The sequence below is a fragment of the Meleagris gallopavo genome, chromosome 4 (assembly GCF_905368555.1).
Source record: "Meleagris gallopavo chromosome 4, MGAL_WU_HG_1.1, whole genome shotgun sequence".
Lineage (NCBI taxonomy): Eukaryota > Metazoa > Chordata > Aves > Galliformes > Phasianidae > Meleagris > Meleagris gallopavo.
This window is the reverse complement of record NC_139407.1, coordinates 10,104,562-10,122,315: the sequence shown is the minus strand read 5'-3', so window position 1 is coordinate 10,122,315 and position 17,754 is coordinate 10,104,562. Positions and strand designations below refer to the sequence as shown.

Below are 17,754 nucleotides of genomic sequence, written 5' to 3'. Positions count from 1 at the left end.
AAGGACTTGGGGTGGTAAGCAAACCTGTATATATAATAAATTTTCCAATAATGTTAGGAGCAATTGTAGTTTTAAGCCTGAGCTGGTTTCAAGACAGCTTCAAAAGTATCTCGATTTGACTTTGTAAACTAAACAACGATCTTGTATGTAGCACTAATGGAAATACTGCTTTAAGTTTGAAACCTACTGTTTCACTTGGAACTACAGAACTACACCCCTAGAGTTTATGAGAAGATGGGGCTTGAATTGCTCCGGTATAGGTGGGTGCAAACTGACGTGGGACTATGGGTGCAGCAAATGGAGTGAGCGCTGCAGAAAGAAGGCAGGTTGGACTGAGTGGGAAGGGATAGACTGAAGCATTGCCAGCTTTGCTACTAAAGCCTGCATCCTCTGCTTCCAAATTTGGCTTAGAAGTCACTCTTCAAACGCTGTCTCCTTTATTGATAATATTCCAAATGCATATGCTCTGTAGGCAAATATGGGGCAATTGGTGCTGTCTGTCCCAGGCTGCTTTAAATGAAATAACTCATCAGGAATTTTCTAGTTCCACAAGCCAACTAGCATTACAGCCAAATGTGGGCTTCTAATGCTGAGAATTGTTTTATTTGTTCTTATTGTTCTATTCCACCTCCCTACTGTGTGTGTCAGGAAAATCCCTATGCAGGTTTGTCAAGGTGCAATCCATGTTATACTGAACTCCTGGGGTTCTGTAGTGCATCTTGTCTCATGGCTGTAAGCAATTTGGCACAGGGACAGTCTTCACTGCAGTGAGTCACTGCAAGCTGCACTTTCAACTTTATTAAACAGCAGCAAATAAGCTTTTTCTAACCTCATGTATTTTGAAGCCCATTAATTATTTTCCTAATGATCTGCTTAACAGTGCGTGTGTGTGAGAGATTATTTTCTGTCTGTCCGAGCAAATGACCTGAAATATATACATATAATTAATGTGCAGTACTGTTTGTTTTAATACCAAGTAAAATAATACATATCTCCATCTTATTTCAGTGATCAGCATGCTTTTTTTTCCCCTACTGTGTAAATTCTGTGTAATTCTCACTTTTAATTATCTTTTAAGCTTAAGTGTCTCATTACGTTGCTTGAAAGTTTTAAACCCATGACATGTCTGTTGTTTGAAGACGGTCATGCACCAGTGGTATTTCAAATTCAGTGTCTTACACAGATAATGATGGTTTCTCCCTGGACATGCATAGAGTTCTCTGAATGCAATTACAACATAACAATCCCACTGCATTGTCTTAGAGATATTATGTTTCACATTTTAATGTTACATATGTTTAAGAACAGATCAGGAGTGAGTGATTTTGAGAAGGCCATCATTGAAAAATTTGATAGAAAATAAAATTACATCAATTGTATTTCTGCATGTACAGAGAAAGCTCAAAAACACTTCTGTGGCCACCTGTGAGCAATTAGGAGGAATATTCAGTACTCTTAGGCAATTCAGACAAGGACCAAGAAAGTGTAACTGATGTTTCCATTATTTTTTTCTTTGTTATTTGGGCAGTATACTTCGTTGGCTTTTATCAGTCCGCTTGCAGACTGAGCTTCTTTTTATTCAACTTCCAATTATACTCTTAATGTGTCTTCAATCTTGAATCGGACCTGTTTTCATTTAGGTCACTGTCAAACTTGTAGGTCTCTTTGACCTTGGAAATCATGTTTCCTAAAAAAAAAAAAAAAAAAAGGGCAGGATTTTTCTTCTGGTAGTCAAGTGAATGGCCACGATTGCAGTCAAGTGCTGTTGCTTACTGAAGTCAGCCTGCTTATGAGGTTGTCCCTTCGAGACTTAGATTAGGACACATTAAGTTGTTGAAAAATTGTCAGTCTTGTAGCAACGCACTGGCTCCGATTTATGAAGTTGTATATGATATGCTAACATCTTCTGTATTCCCTTTTTCCTTGGAAAAGTTGTAGTCCCTTTGTTGAAGTAACTTCGTTCACATGCTGGTCGTTATCTAGGAAGAAGAAAACAAGTCTAACTATTATGTTGTAATAACTGAGAGGAATGTTCTAATTTCAGAAGGAACGTAAGCTGTTTTTCATACATTTAAAAATTATTAGGTACTTTTGCTCATAAACACCCTTTGGACATTGAACCTTTCTACCTCATTATTTTTCTTTTGTATACTTCGTTAATTAACATAGCCTTCTTTGGTTGCAAGGCTATTTAGAATTGGTTCATTTTAATTGTTTCCTTTTTTTTTTATTATCAGTAATGAATTTGTCTTAAAGCAAGTGAAGAAAAGACATGGGAAATACGGTGAATTGTGTATTTTGAAAGGGTTTTATATAAAAACATTTGATTTGTGTAGCTGCGAGATGAGTGTATTTTACTGAAACGCACATTAAAGGTATAATGACTTGTAACAAAAAATATTTAAATTGGAAGCTGGAGGTAGCTATATTTATAAATGTATATACATAAAATTTATATAAAAACTTTTGATTTAGCATGATAAATAAATATTCATGCACGAAAAGCTTGATGTGGGTGCTTAACTTCAATCGCTCCAAAAACTCAGCTTCCTCTGACCTAATTAAGACTTGATACAACATGCAAAATTCAAGATTGTGTAAAATTGTGATAGTCAGGGTTTTGCACCCTGTATTTCGGCCATTAACCTGAGAAAGCCCAAGCACCACAAGTGGCAGGAAGGCTGAGCCAACATGGGCCTGGCCTGCGTGGGTGCGGGGCCTACATGCATTGGCGCTGCTTGGGTGCGGGGCCTACATGCATTGGCGCTGTGCCACTCAGGAGCTCTTGTGACTCCAAATGTAGTGGGCTTTATCTTGCCTACTTGCTCAGAGTTGTGATTCTACACCATAGTAGTCGTGTACGACAGAGCCAGTGCTTGGCTATGGGCTCTATCCTGGTAGGGAAAATTTTGAGAATAGTGGTTGGTTGGTTTTTTAATTGATACTTTACTTGTATGATATGATGTGGTGGTGTTTGTTTGTTTTTTTTTAAGATCTATAAGCGTGTCCATGCTAAACTTGAATTTGTTGTTTTGCAGTGAGGGTTTCCCCAGGAATGTGGGTGTTTTTATTGGAAATACTAGTCTAATATTTTTTCTATGTATTTCCTTCTTGCTGCTCTACAACTTTGCATCTTTATTTCTGAGTTGATATATGGTATTGCCACAGATCCATTTGTTCTTGTTCTTCCACTCTGTGCTTTTCAATTTTGCTAAACTTATTATTGTCATTGCTAATTTCTGCTTGGTGTGTGTTGTATTAGTTTTTTTCATTACTGTCAAATGGTCTGTTAACGTTTATTTCCTCCCTTCCAAAAAATCCAGCCATTCAGAATAAGCCAGAGGAGACAGACTGTGCAGCCTTGGTATTTTGACTAAAGTTTTGCTGTCAGTGAAAGCCACAAAGCATTGAATTGTTTTAGTTTAAAGCCTTATTTCTGCTGAAAGGTAGCATACAGTATTCTTTGTTTTGACATGCAGTTGGAATTACCTTTTATTTTTTCCCAAAATTATTTGTAGAAATAGTGAAATAGGAATTCACCTGCAATTATGTTATCTTCTCCCACTTAGGTAAAGAAATGGAACTCATTCTGTATAACTACCCTGTAGAGATACTACAAAAAGAAAAGTGAGATTTAGATTTGTTTCACTCTTGAGATTTAGCGACAAATGTATTAACCTACTGAACGCGTTCTTTGCAGATTGTTAGGAAACAAAGCATCGCACTGTGTAGTGAGACTGCAGGTAATAAGTGAGCTATTGGCACAACAAGTAATGGCCCTTTTCCTCTACAATCCACAGACAAAATACCATCTAGAATGAAAACTTGACAACATGCATGGGTGGTTTTTCCACCATTTGTAGCAGCTTCCAGTCCGCAGTTTTATGATGAAAACATTCCGTGTTAGAAGCAATATACAGAAAACATAATAAGCCTTATGGTTAATGTTTCCTCTATGGATGTAAATACACATCTGTGCAGCTAGACAGAAAAGGGAACTAAATGTTTACTGAAAATATTTTTATTAATGGAATGAGATGCTGCGTAAGACCCAATGTCATGGGATTTTTTTTTTCCAGAACTTCCGATGGTGGAAAGACAGTTGGTACCATTGAAGTCAATCTTGTGAAGATGGGAGAACTAGAAGATGGGGAACCATGCCACATCACAACAGATTCACAGGATCAAAAGGTAACAACTCAGTTGATTGCACAAACTTAAACAGAATTATTAGTTGCATGAGATAATTAAATTACTCATACCACGTTGTGTTATTAAAAAAAATTATGGGATAAAGTACTGCTCACACTTAATCTCTCAAAAATAAAAATAAATGGTATGAAAACACGCAAAATTATCCTGTTATTGATTTCCTAGTCCCTCTTCTTTAGAAAAAAAAAAAAGAGTTGATTTTGATTTCAGCTGATCATCTTTAATCACTCCTGATCAATACCTGTCTGTAGAGACACCATAAATATGATTTTTTTTTCCCTTGGACAGTTCCTCTGTTTTCTGCCATTGAAGTCCTGTTCACGTGGATTTTTAAGTGCAGCCAATGCCCACAGTACTGAAAACCTGGAAAGAATGGCAGACAGGCAAGCCAAAGAAGAGGTGAATCCCCTTAAAAAAGTGACAGATTCAGCTGCTTTTCATGGGAGCATACAGTGGTGTGGAAAAAATCTGTGGATGTAGTGGGTGGCAGTGGTGGTACTTCAGTGCTAGAATAGGGAAGTGTTGAGCAGAGGATGTGTGTAGGGGTTTTGAATTGGGGCAAATGTGGTGAGAGGCAAGAGGAAGAGCGGAAGGGGGTTGGAAAGGGTAAAAATGCTCTCCAGCAGGCAAGTCTTGCAGCCAGAAGTGGTGGAGATGCCAGCTGGAGATGAAAGAGTGGGAATGGATTTGGAAAGAATACGAGAACCAAAGGAGGGATGGAAAGGATGGATAACAAGAGACTTGGGCTAGGAAAAGATTCAGAAACAACCGCTCTGAATGATGAAGTTGGATGGTTTTCAGTTAATAAAAAAAATTTTTACTGAGTCCCTAGTCTAATGACGACTGACGTACCTGAGCAGTCACTACCACTCGATATCTGTCTCTGCAGCCTCATTCACACTGATTTTTTGTAACCCTAATACTATGAATATACTTCAAGTACTTCCCTTACTCTGCTCTTCAAGGAGGGAGGGGAAAAAAAAAAAAAAAGAACAAATCTGAGAAAATGGTACAGGGGATTCAAATTTAAGTATCGCATTCTTTTTTATTTGGAGAGAAAATACACAAAAGAATGTGTATTTGGAGTGAATGATGCTGCGAGTATCTTTTCACTCTAAAAAACTCTAAGGTGATACTGACACTTGTGTTTTTTTTAACCATCCTTGTTGTTAGGACCCCAAAGTACTTTTAAAAACATAGACTACTGGGACTAATACCAAAGTGGCCAACAAATACTATGAAATCTTTCTTGTTTTGTACTGTGGAATGTCTACAAGATATGCAAAACTGTTTCTCTAGCCTTCTCTTTTTATTTTATTTTTATCCTCTTCCGAAGTGTTGAAGGAGATTTGGCACAATTATTTGACATGTGTGACTTGTGGAAGCAAAAAGGCTTTTAAAAGACTCTTTCTAAGGGATCTAATACTTGAAGAAAGAACAACCTTGTGACAATTTTTGATCTTAACAGCAGTCATTGTTTTTTTATTAGTTGTGTCATGTTGTTGGATCGTGGAGTCTGTTTGTATGTTCATAGTGGAGATACAGTTTGAGTATATTCCCAAAAAACAATTGTGAGGATGTAGAGATGCTGTATTACTTAAAAGAAATAAGTTTTGAATTAGATTTGCGAACTCAGTTACTCGTGGAGGAATAAGCTGATTGTTCAATTCTACCTGATATGTCAAGTGGTAGGGAGTACCTCATGTCTTGCTCTTCGGTTGAAGATCTGCAGCAGAAAATCTTAGGAAGAGCCATGGTAACTGAGTTTACTATCATCTTCAGAAACCTTTTTTCTGACTGAGGGAGGAACGTGAAAAATATCAATACTAGCACATTTAAAAGTGGATTTATGCCAGTGGACTTCTAGCAGTTGATTTTTCCATTAACTTTTGATACTTTTATACACTAACCTTATCAAGGCAAACATCTTCTAATTCACTTGTATAACAGATGACTTCAATCACAAACCACAACCACATTTTAAAGATTTGTGGCTTCTACTTCTGCCTTGTTTAAAAACTCATTGAGTGCTTTCTGACACCGTGTATGTGAAAGCTACCTTACTGAAAGAAATCCCTCTGAAACCACATGATTTGTCAAAAGTTATCTTAGCCTGTGCCTTTGTATTGGCAGGAAATCTTTCTGTTATGGAATAGCTGACCATACGTTGTCATCTTCATGAGTGAAGTACTTCTGAATGTTTTGCTGTATATTGGAACATACAGAGAAAGAAATCTGAATGGTAATTAATGGTAGGGTTGGGAAGTTATCAATGTTCTTTTTAGTCTGTTACTTATAAGCTGCTTTTATAAACTCCTTGTCACGCCACAATTTGCAAATATAAACTATTCTTTTTCTTTGTGTTTCTTTTGTAGTGTGCATTGGTTCGTGAGTGTACAGCATCCGAAGGCATAAGTGGTAAAGACAACTTGCCTTCATTAAATGCAGGTGAGTATTTTAACTTCCATATAAGAGGTGATTATTGGACTATCTGGTCTTGAAGAAATCACAAAAATTTGGAGCAGATATCTTTAAGGACTCCTTATAACATGTAGAGACTTATTAATATTTTATGTATTTTTGACTGTGTCATTTTTCTAACAAATGTGAAGAAATCTTTCAGACATGTAATGCTTTTTGAAATACTGCTGTTGAAATCTCCCATTCCAACATCTTTACAATTCAGTGATTTTTCAAGACTGTCATTGACTTCAGTGGGCATGGAATTAACCTCATAAGTTTTTGTCATGTCATTGCATGACATCCTGTTAAAATAATTATGTCCTATTTGCAATTGAATACCCAGGAGAATTAATCTTTCTCACAGTTGATGGCGTGGCAATTTCAGTTCAATCCGGAAGCTGGTCATCCTAAAACTGAGATACTGATGGGCAAGGCATTCTCAGTTCTAGTTCTGCTCTGCCCTTGTCTGTACTTCACTGAAGTAGAATTCTTTTTCAGTATACTGAGAAATATTACATGCTGATATGTTGCACCATAAAAGTTTTACTAGCCCAAGTTTATGAATCTCTACTGCTCTACAGTAACAATGTCAGAAATAAGTTAGATGTGTTATCTGAAACCACAGCACTGCCAACTATTCCGTGCATTAGCTGCAGGCAGTTGAAGAGAAATGTCACTGAAGTTTTAACATTTTTAAAACCTTTATAAAAACTTTCTTATTACTTCGCTGATAGGACAGGAGACATAGTAGTTCAGTTTTGCAGTCTGATGGAAGCACTAGAAACACACCAAAATAGTCTTCCTGTGCATGAATGAAAGGTGTCTTTTTTTCCCCGTGGTGTGTTGAGACTAGATCAGAACCAGAGGAAACTTTTTAGAACTGCAGTTTCTTGTTACTGATTCAGTGTGAGGCTAGAACTGTTTGTAGAAAAGATAATCATTGAGAATCTCTAAGTGGACAGGAACCACATCTGCTTACAGAAATTCCTGAACTGGAAATAGCTGGAGGCAAGGAGTGTTTGTAGGCATATGTTTATAGCTTTTCTTGGAGACAAGGTACAGGGCCATTTGGATGATCTGGTCAAACTTAATGCAGCTCCTTGATTCTGAATGTCATCCAAATAGTGAGTGTCAGAGCAATTTTTAATCAGAAAAAAGTGTTGCTGTTTGCAAATGATTTTTTTTTTTAATTCGTTGCCTGCTTTAGGTAAACTTGGTTGTTTTTTTGTTTTGTTTTTTTGATGGGCAAATGTTGTATTGTGGGGAATAAGTAGTGGTAAATTCTTGGAGCTCTCCAAGTAGGTATCAGCTTTACAAACAATGAAGTTTAGGCCTCTTTGCCAAGAGTGAATGTGATTCTACAATGTATCTAGGCTGCACTTAGGTATCTATGTTTATTGTTCTCATATACAGTTACATAACATAAAATTGACCATCACCTTTTCCAGAGTTTTTGTGTGTTTTATTTTTAAAAATAATTGAGAGGAAAAAGCAAAATTGAAGATGTCATATGAGTAATAACAGCATAAAGATATTGGAAAGAGTTTTCAGATGCAGGAAGTTTGTTCTAGTAAGGACTTATTTCTCCATTTGCTTTCTGTACTCGTGACTTCCTCTTCTTCCGTAGCATTGCCTATGCTCTCAATAGACACCGGGCATCAATTTCAAGTTTTGTCAGTCCCACTCTTTTCACCTTATTCTTACTGAATTCACCATTCCTTTTCTTAAGAAATTCTTGCTTTCCTTTTCTACTTCCAGCCTCTTTTCCCAACCAGTCAAGCTTCTTTCCCAGCATGTCTCCATGACTGAGCTTTATGTCGATTAGAACTCTCTCTGTTGCCTGGAAATGGGCTTTCTGAAATGGGTACTAGTGTTGCCTTTAAGCATATTGTACCATACGTGAGCTGTGTCCAAAAAAGGTATTCATCCACTCTGTAGGAATGACACATCCACAGTCATATTAGTATTAGAAACTAGAAATTGCACATCTTCAAAAGAAGTTGACCCCTGGTGCATGTGTAACGTGTTTAGCTCAAGTCTATTTGTTTCAATTATTTACTTACTAAGATTTCTTTCCTTAGGCTTAGATCACTGTCAGATCTTGGTGGGTTCTCATGGATATGGTAATTAGAAGACTTATTGTCAGAATTCAAGTTTATAAAGCGCAAAAGATTACAGATCTCATAATTCTAACATTGTAGACCTTCCTGTATTTTCTTGCCTCATTCTCCAAACAACTGGACCATTTTTGCTGGAAATTTCTAAAAATAATTTATTTAAATCAGGCAAAATTTGGCGTGGCAAAATCAGAGGCAAGGAATGAAAGGAAAGGAAGAAGAATGTGGTAGAAGGTGAGAGTTACAGCCTGCCTGCACTGTACCTTGCCTACGCTACTCTCCCTGCTGTGTACATGTAGAAGTACAATAAACACATATTCCACAGACGTATTTATTACATGTGTATGCTGTTGTAAACTGTTCTATCTCCCCGATGTTGTTAATCAGGCCTTCAAAACTATGAAACTGAAAAAAATACCCATATATTTATCTTAAAGCCTGTTGGTGTTATTCTGAAACTTAAGACTTTTTATATTTAACTCAGAGTCCTTGGGTTTTGAGGCAATTAATGAGTCAGGGAATGAGTATATTTCACAGATACATGTAATCGTTCCATTATATCCCCAAGGATTGAATCTATATGTGTCAATGTTGAGTTATGCATTTCTAATACAGGAATGCTTGTCAGCAAACCTATTACTCTTGGCAATGACAAAAAGAATAAAAGTGATTGAAATTAAGCAAAAATTAAGGAAGCTGAAAATTATCTGATCATAATACATCTATCCTAAGAAAGGAAGGTATAAATAGAAACACTAATAGTAAATGGGTATATGGCAGGAGTATGCTTTGAATTGTGTTGGATAGGGAGCAAGAATGAAAACAGCACTGGATCTCTTATTAATTTTTTATTTTATTTACAAGGGAAGCAGTGAGAAATATATTGCATGAAGTAAAAAGCGCAGAGATCTTAAAAAATGAGAATGTGCAAAAGTATGGATAGTCAAATATATGGTACTGGCTTTAAAGCTTTGTGCTATAAAGAAGTAATTGTAAAGTAAATCTTTCTTTTTTTAAACCACTGAAGTTCATCTCAAATTGCTTTTTTCCAGTGCCCTTCACGATCGCTGTCTAAATACAGGAAGGATTAAATTTATGAAACTTTCACTCATTTTAATAACTACTACTTATAAAATCTAGTTGTAGATGTACCATCCTTACTGTTTGGGTGCCAAAAGCCATCTGGATTTCTTTTTTAGGCCATTTGGTGAAATTAGAAAGAAAAATATCTAAGAATTTTATGGAGTCACATAAACATTTCAGTGTTTCGCTTCACAGGAAAAGAAAATACTGTGCAGCTCTTATTGTCGACCTCACAAAGTAGCAAGCAATAATGAAAATTAGAATTACTTGGTTTCCTTCCAGTCTTCTTTTTTCTGTGTTTATAAATGTAAACTTGCTTCATAAACGCATGGAAAGATGTTTTTGCTGTTTTCTTGCTTTTCCTTTTCCTTATTTTTTTAAATAAAGAACTGTAAATGGCTTCCAGTCTGCAATTTCAGTAGCAGAAATGTTACCATTAAGTAGTATCTAAAATGACTTAATTCTAAAAACGATAAAAGAAACAACTTTGGATCCATGTTTCCAAAGCGATACTAGTCTTCCTTACAGTTATGCTGCAATACTTTGTCTGTGTTTTTTTTTCCGTTGGTCAGAGGCTTTTGCTGTTTTGTTTTACTGGTGGTGATGATGAAGAGAAATGCGGGGGGAAGAGACTGCTAAGCATTCACTGCTTAGCTAACCATTTTGTGTACGTGCATTAGGTTCTCACAGACAAATAAGAATTTTGTGAATGTAATAGATTGAATGCAGACTCAGGTGTTGCTCTTGGAAAAACTTGCTTTATTGGAAAGTAAAAATAAAAAGGAGAAATAGTGAAGACTTTTCCATCTAGGTCATCGTTATTTGAAATCTCATGGTAAATGTTACCATCCTGCTTCATAATGAACAGGTGGTGCTACAAAATAAATAAATCAAAGAAAGAAAAATTGACCTGTTCTGACTGTTTTTCTATTTTAAGACAGTCCTGACTTAACCAAGGTTATTGAGCTCCCTCTGATTTCTGGAGATTGTCATTCTATGTCTTGTTAATGGAAGATGATCGGTGCTTTTTATCTTCTTTATGGATTGACAGAGGCTCTCAACATCATTGAAAATTCGATTTTATTAACATAAAAGAATCTCCGTGGAAAGCAAGGAAAATAGGAGAACGTTACATTTTAATGAAGTAATAGAGTAAAGCCCAGACACAGGATGCAAGTTGATCATATGTTGAAGATGTTTTTCTTTTTTGAGGATCCCCAAGCTGTAAAATGTGTGTACTGACGTTTGAATATTGGGGTACTTGGGGTGCTAATAATGAACGGAAATTCCTATTGTTCATTTGCCAGTTCCATCAATCACCTATTATGCCTGTTTTACAATAGTAAGTCAGAATCCAGTTTTTGTAAATAAAATCGATCATAAAAGCAGAAAGATTGTAAAAGGCTTTTAATTTCTAATCAGACTAGGTGAAGAGATCTCAATGAAATGATGGAAATTGAAAAGGAGCGTGAATTTTTGCAGCATTCCTTTCTTTACCAGCAGTTGTTTTATTACAGATACCGCTGAATCTCTCGTCTTGTTTCAGGCTTTTCTTGGAGGATTTCTTGATTAGTTATACAAGACTACTTGTGTAACTTTAATAACTTACTCTGTTTTTCATTCTCTGTAAATCAGCCTACACAGGCAATAATGATTGCAGTGAGTTGTAAAAGAAGCTGATATTCTTAATAGTTGTCATGGTTGCCACATAGTTGCCATTGGGAGTTAAAGGGTTAGTGCTGCAGTTTCCTCAGAAGAGAATAATGAACTCTTTAACTCCCAGTGCGCTGCATGATATTATGATGATGAAAAACTATGAAACCATGACAATGGTATATATCATATTGACAAGAAGTTTCTTCTTAGCACACATGGGAAATGCTTTTGTTTGAGTTACAGACCATTCAGTGGCAGATCAATTGATACCCAGTCTAAGGCAGCTTCTTCCATAAGGCTGGTAGTAGCAAAGTACTTTTGGAGGTTTTGGATAGCTGTCTGAAGTCATTCTGCATTAGCAAGCTGCTAATGTGTGTGTTTGATGACAGTAATTTGTGTCCCATGTGGCTTATTTACAAAGTCAAATGATACTTTCCTTTCTCAGCTTTTTCCCCAATGGTTAAGAGTGGGGTGGATATAGGGAAGAAAGGAGAGCACAGAAATTTCCCACCTGAACACGATTGAAAGGTCAGAGCAGAAATATTGCCAGGAGCTTTAAGGTGAAAAACACTGTGGGTTTTAAGGATAAACTTGTAAGACATGAAGTATCTTGGTTTTCCTAAATATTTTGATTTTCTTATGCCACGCTACAAGTTACAGTCGCAACCTGGGAATAGAGCATTATGATATGTTTACAGGATTGTAACCTTTACTTCTATGAAGTACCAGTTTCTTGATCATATCGATGGTAAAGTTTCCATTTACATTATCATGGAAACACATCATCTATTAACATTAATGACTCCTCTGCATACGTATCATGGAGAAGATGCATAGAATACTGCTGAACTGCAGGACACACTTCACTTGTCCAGTGAAATTTATTATTCATGTGATTCTAGCATATAGTAGGTGATAGCGCTGACTGCGACAAGTTCATTGTTGTGCATTTTGTTTTTCCTAACTGTATCTTAAGTGTAAGAATAGAGAGCATAACTTCTCTTTCTACTGCATTGAAGTACTAAATTTGCAGAATACCTGCTGCGATTTATCTACTGTATTAGCAAAACTTGGTCCTCTACATGCTACTATAATAAATAAAATACTAACGTATTTAATAGATTCTTAATGGTTTTGAAAGTAATTCTACAATGGAAGGAAATAATGTATTGTTTTTAGATATTTTGTTCTCATAAATTTTCGGTCATATAACCACAGGAAAGCAACTTTATAATTTTTCTTCTCTGCAGTGTTAAAAAACCCGATCTGTAAGTTGTACAGATTTCCTACTTCTGACAACAAGTGGATGCGGATCCGGGAACAGATGGCTGAGACCATCCTCTCCTTCCATGTTCCTAAAGAACTGATCAATCTACACATAAAGGAGGATATGAGAAGGTAAGGATGAGGAATTAGCAGTAGTGAATACGACATATTTTCTGAGTAAGAATAAAATACATGATGAGCTAAAAACATAAATTTGAACTATGAAGTAGGCCAAGTGTACTGTTCTAGGGCAACAAAGCTGGTCTGGGGTCTGGAGCACAGGCCTTGTGAGGAGCGGCTGAAGGAGCTGGGATTGTTCCGTCTGGAGAAGAGGAGGCTCAGGGGAGACCTTATTGCTCTCTATAACTGCCTGAAGGGAGGTTGTAGTGAGCTGGGGGTCGACCTCTTCTCTCATGTAACTGATGATAGAAATAGAGAGAATGGCTTCAAGCTGCGCCAGGGGAGATTTAAGTTGGACGTTAGGAAATGCTGCTTTCCTGAAAAAGTGGTCAGGGGCACTGGAATGGGCTGCCCAGGGAGGTGGTGGAGTCTCCGACCCTGGAGGTACTCAAGGAACATTTGGATTTTGTGTTGAGGGACATGGTTTAGTGAGAACTGTTGGTGATAGGTGGATGGTTGGACTGGATGATCTTGAAGATCTTTTCCAACCTTGGTGTTTCTGTGAACCTGTGATTCTTTGGACTTCTGAGGCTTTGCAACTGTAGCTGAACAACAGAATTGACTATCAGAATTCTCGAAGACTGCAGTGATTCATAAGTTCTGAGCAATGGTCTGTTTTAGAGTACAGTCATGATTTGAAATGTATAAGAATCAACATTTGGTTAACAGCATACATTTTTGGAAAAGCTAATGTTTTGTAAAGAAACAACACATGACAGGGGTGTGAACTATATTGTAGTGTTTTGTTTTGTACTTTGGCAACACTTAATATCACAGACAAATATTATGCAAGCAATGGCAAGTAGCATGTTTGTCGTTAGTGAAGAAGCAATGAGAATATAAATCGCTTTTCTTCTAGCTAATTTACCTTAATTGATGTGAGAAAGATTTATAAAAATAGTCGAATTATGTAGCCTTAGCTCACGTTGGGCCTTTTAGTCAGGCAAGCCGTTGTAAAATCAATGCTGTGTGAATGGCCTGGGAGAAAAAGAGGGAGCACCAGTGGCCTTAAACCTTTTGTATACTAAAATTTCTACTTCATGTGCTAGAACTGCAACTTGCCCTTAAATAGAACTGTAAATTCTGCTGGTACAACTGGGCAAAAGGTTTCAAGTGGTCTCAGGCTTCCCTAAATGCTTACCTGCTTTTCCTAGTAGTGCTGAATGATGCAGGAAAATGTTGCTACTTCTGCCATTACACTTGCCTCACATAAGTGGGCATCTTCTCTCATGCGTAAGAGTAGCCTTGTGAGCTAATGCTGCATCCCTAAGCTAAACCTGTGTGCTTTCAGGTAATCCCTCTTCAGCAACCCAGCAAGAAGCCTTGCCTGTCGTTGTTTACAGGAGGTCCTGCAGTAGGGGTTCCTGTCTTAATAATTATTGTTAAGCCCATCTACTGCATCTGTGTGATTTTCTTTCTGTGATAGTTCACAATCTTGCATTTAATAAGTCAGTGGGCTGGTATGTTAACCACTTAGTTGTGGTGATGATGGGTTATAAAAGCATATGTGAATTGATATAATACTTGATTTTTTTCATTAGTGCCATGTTTAGGTGCTCGTGGCCAGATCTAGTTTGAGAATACTAATATGTAAGGGTTTTATAGTAAGCAATAAAAATTGATCATGCTGACTGTATAGCTCATCCACTTCTCAAATTTATATTTCCCAATAGGTAAATGCTATTTTAGAGTCAGAGAATTACTTTAATCACTTTTATTTCTTATGCATTATCAACTCCAAAGCCACTGTGCAAATACCAGTACTTGGTGTTATTTCACAATATAGCATTCGTCTCTTTGGAACAACTCATAGTATTGCTTTATTGTTTATTTCTGTTAAATGATCATCCAATACCCACTGTAACAAAGAAATGCTTTGAGGAAGAAACCTACTTAAATGTGGCTTGATGATTGAAGCACATGCTTCTGGTTTTTCTGACTGCCAGCGTGGTTAGCTGTAAAGTCTGGTTAGAAGTCTGGATGCGACAGTGAGAGGGACAAGTTGGTTGCATCAGTCTGAAGGAGGAGGTAAAATCAAGAGAAGCAGGAACTTCTGGTGGGATATTAGCAGATTGGGGTGGAGTAGGAACATCTGTGTTGCTTATCAGTGTATAAGCTTGTAGGTTGGAGCTTCAGCTTTGTACCTGCTTTGCTGTCTGAAATAATTGCAAAGATTTGTGCTCCTACAGACTCCATACGTTTGTGAAGTAGTACGTTAAAGTAAGGAGAAAATTGTTATGCTTGTCCTTGAACTCTTAAAAAACTTAGACTGTACCTTCTCAAGGCTATTCTTTCTGAAGTATTCATCTCTACGTGTTGTCTTTTCCCTGGTTAGTGTAAAGGAATAAATATTTTTGTCTCAGCCCATGTTGTACTGTATTCAGCGTGTTTCATTTTATTCCTTTAGTTTAGTCAGGTTGCTTCAGTATTGTCAGGTCTGAAGGAGTTACTTAAAACAAATATCCAAGCGTAATGTTAAACCTATTCAGTATTGCAGTTCTCTTTTTTTTGTAAGTCTTAAGACTGTTTATCACTTGATTAAACTAGTGTTCATTGTTAACAGAATATTTTCATTTTTTTAACTTGATATTCTGAAATATGTAACCTCTGAGAGTGTTTAACATTGTTTTTTAGTATGGTGTAATGCTTTTAAGGATATTCTTGCATTTGAGATACTAACCTTCAGACCTCCTTGGAAGAAGTTTCAATAGGGGGTGTGTGGTCATTTTTATTGTTCTAAAAAAGTTAATTTAGTCTAGTTTTCTGCTTTTTATTGAAAAAGTTTCCTTCTCAAGACTTTCCGATGAGTGCTTTCCACTCTAGTAAGTATTTCTTTACACAGATCTTCTCTTTTGCATTCATCACACAAGACTAGCAAACCAGTTTTTCTAACACAATGATTATGAAAAAGGCTAGTAGTTTACAATAACTAGTTTGGAAAGTTTGTCAGCCTGTGGAATCTAAGCTTGTAGTTGTAGAAGAAGCTTGTGTTGCACTAAATCAGCATAGCAAGAGAATTGTGGAACTAAAGTAGAAACTACCATATGTATTTCTTTCAAGCTTGAACTGGTGTATTCCAACTTTCCTGCTGCATCAGGAATGGCTGGCCTGTCTCAAGTCCAGCAGACTTTTCTTGTGCCATCTCTGCTGTGGCCAGTACAGTACAGACTTCACAATCTGTTTTGGGAATTCTTTCATGCAGCATTCCAGAACGAGGAAAAATTTTGAATTGTTTGGAGGATGTGTGCATTGCTATTGCCTTTTAATACAAAAATTGCTGGAGCGGACATTGATCTTCTGGATCTTTGCGTGCTATTTCTTAAATTACTTGGTTTTGAACAATGGCATGGCGAAATTGTTGTGTGGATGTAGGTAGTATATAGGTAATACCTATGTTTCTGATAGCACTAAATCGTGTGCAATTTTGTCATTTCATGTCACTTGGGGATGCAGAGAATATGTTTAGAGGCAGTAAAATGTAACCGTGATTTTAATAGTTTTACGTAATGTTATTTTTACTCGAGTCATAAAGATCAGCACTGTTTGTTTCGAATGAAGTCCTGATCAGTAAATTGGAATAAAAAAGCACCCGCAAAAGTACTTAGGTGCTTGAGTAATCATGCAGTTAATAATATGATGAATCTTGCCACGTACTTGACTCCAATCTGAAAGAAACAAAGTTCTAAATAAAAACTCTGAGGTAAATGTTATTTCAGCTTTGTGATAGAAGCAAAAGCATTGTCTTAAAAATCTGACTCAAGCCGATTCCTCTGATTTCACTGTATCCTGATGAAATAGGAAAATGTAAAAACAAACAAAAAGAGCAAACAATTCTATACATAATTGCTAGTTACTAAAAGTAGAATTTTGGACAAAATGTGAATTCCACAGGTGCCATTCTAAGTATTACTGAATTCTTATAATCATGTGATCAAGGGAAAACTATTCTTCTGATATTTTAAGTCAGTCATAAACTTAACCTCAAATGTGCATATTGAAGATTTTAGTATTTTAAAGATAAACGTAGATAATAAAATATCCCAGGAACAGAAACAGTTATAAGGCAAGGAAGAAGAAACAGCTTTAATTTAGCTTGGTTGTTGCCTACGATTTTAGATAATAGAAAAGAGGTGGTGGTGGACAGAAATGCAAAATAACTTTTAAAACTTTAGCTGCCAGGAACAGTATAAAATATTCTCAAGACAGCAAATTCCAGTCAATTTTCCATATATATGCAGGAAACATGTTTTAAAAATGGTATTCTTAACTGTATTTTATTTGCTTATATTTATTTTGGGGACAAATATTTTAGATGACACAGTCTGCATTCAGGTTTTTTCTTAACTCCCAGGTTGGAATTATCGGAAACCAAAACAGTTCTTAGAAATTCTGTAAGAGAAAAAAAAAAATCTATTTTCAAGAGGTTCTAAATGAAAAAACAAACAAACAAACAAAAGTTAGGAATTAGAGAAAAATCTTTGTACCTTCTTGTAGTACTTCCCTCAGAAGGAATTAAATTTTCTGTAGTAACTATTTGTTTGCTTTAGTAACAATATAGCAAAGAGGCTATGATTTTATTATTTCTGGAAAAGATGTTATATTGTTTTGATGGGTTATTGCCACAGGGTCCACTACTTGGTATAAAGAAATACAGAACTAATTTTATCTGCTTCTATTCTACTGTGAGGTGTAATGGTTACCCGTAAATACGTACTCTTCAAAGTAAATTTTGTTAGGAGAAAGAATTCCCGTGCTCCTTTCCTTAGGAGTAAACTTC

The 17,754-nt window shown here is 36.4% G+C and overlaps 1 protein-coding gene across 7 annotated transcripts in view; it reads left to right on the top strand.

The window, feature by feature from the left end:
* The window catches only part of INPP4B (inositol polyphosphate-4-phosphatase type II B), a 304,378-nt gene that overhangs the window by 161,721 nt on the left and 124,903 nt on the right, over window positions 1-17,754 (top strand). For 5 of the 7 annotated variants that reach the window (XM_085222120.1, XM_085222119.1, XM_085222118.1 and 2 more), the window contains 4 exons: window positions 4,080-4,191; window positions 4,501-4,611; window positions 6,588-6,660; window positions 12,782-12,929. In XM_085222120.1, coding sequence (XP_085078246.1) covers window positions 4,080-4,191; window positions 4,501-4,611; window positions 6,588-6,660; window positions 12,782-12,929 — 444 coding nt within the window. The remainder of the gene's footprint in view (window positions 1-4,079; window positions 4,192-4,500; window positions 4,612-6,587; window positions 6,661-12,781; window positions 12,930-17,754) is intronic. The other 2 variants (XM_085222121.1, XM_085222115.1) reach the window with 1 other exon arrangement.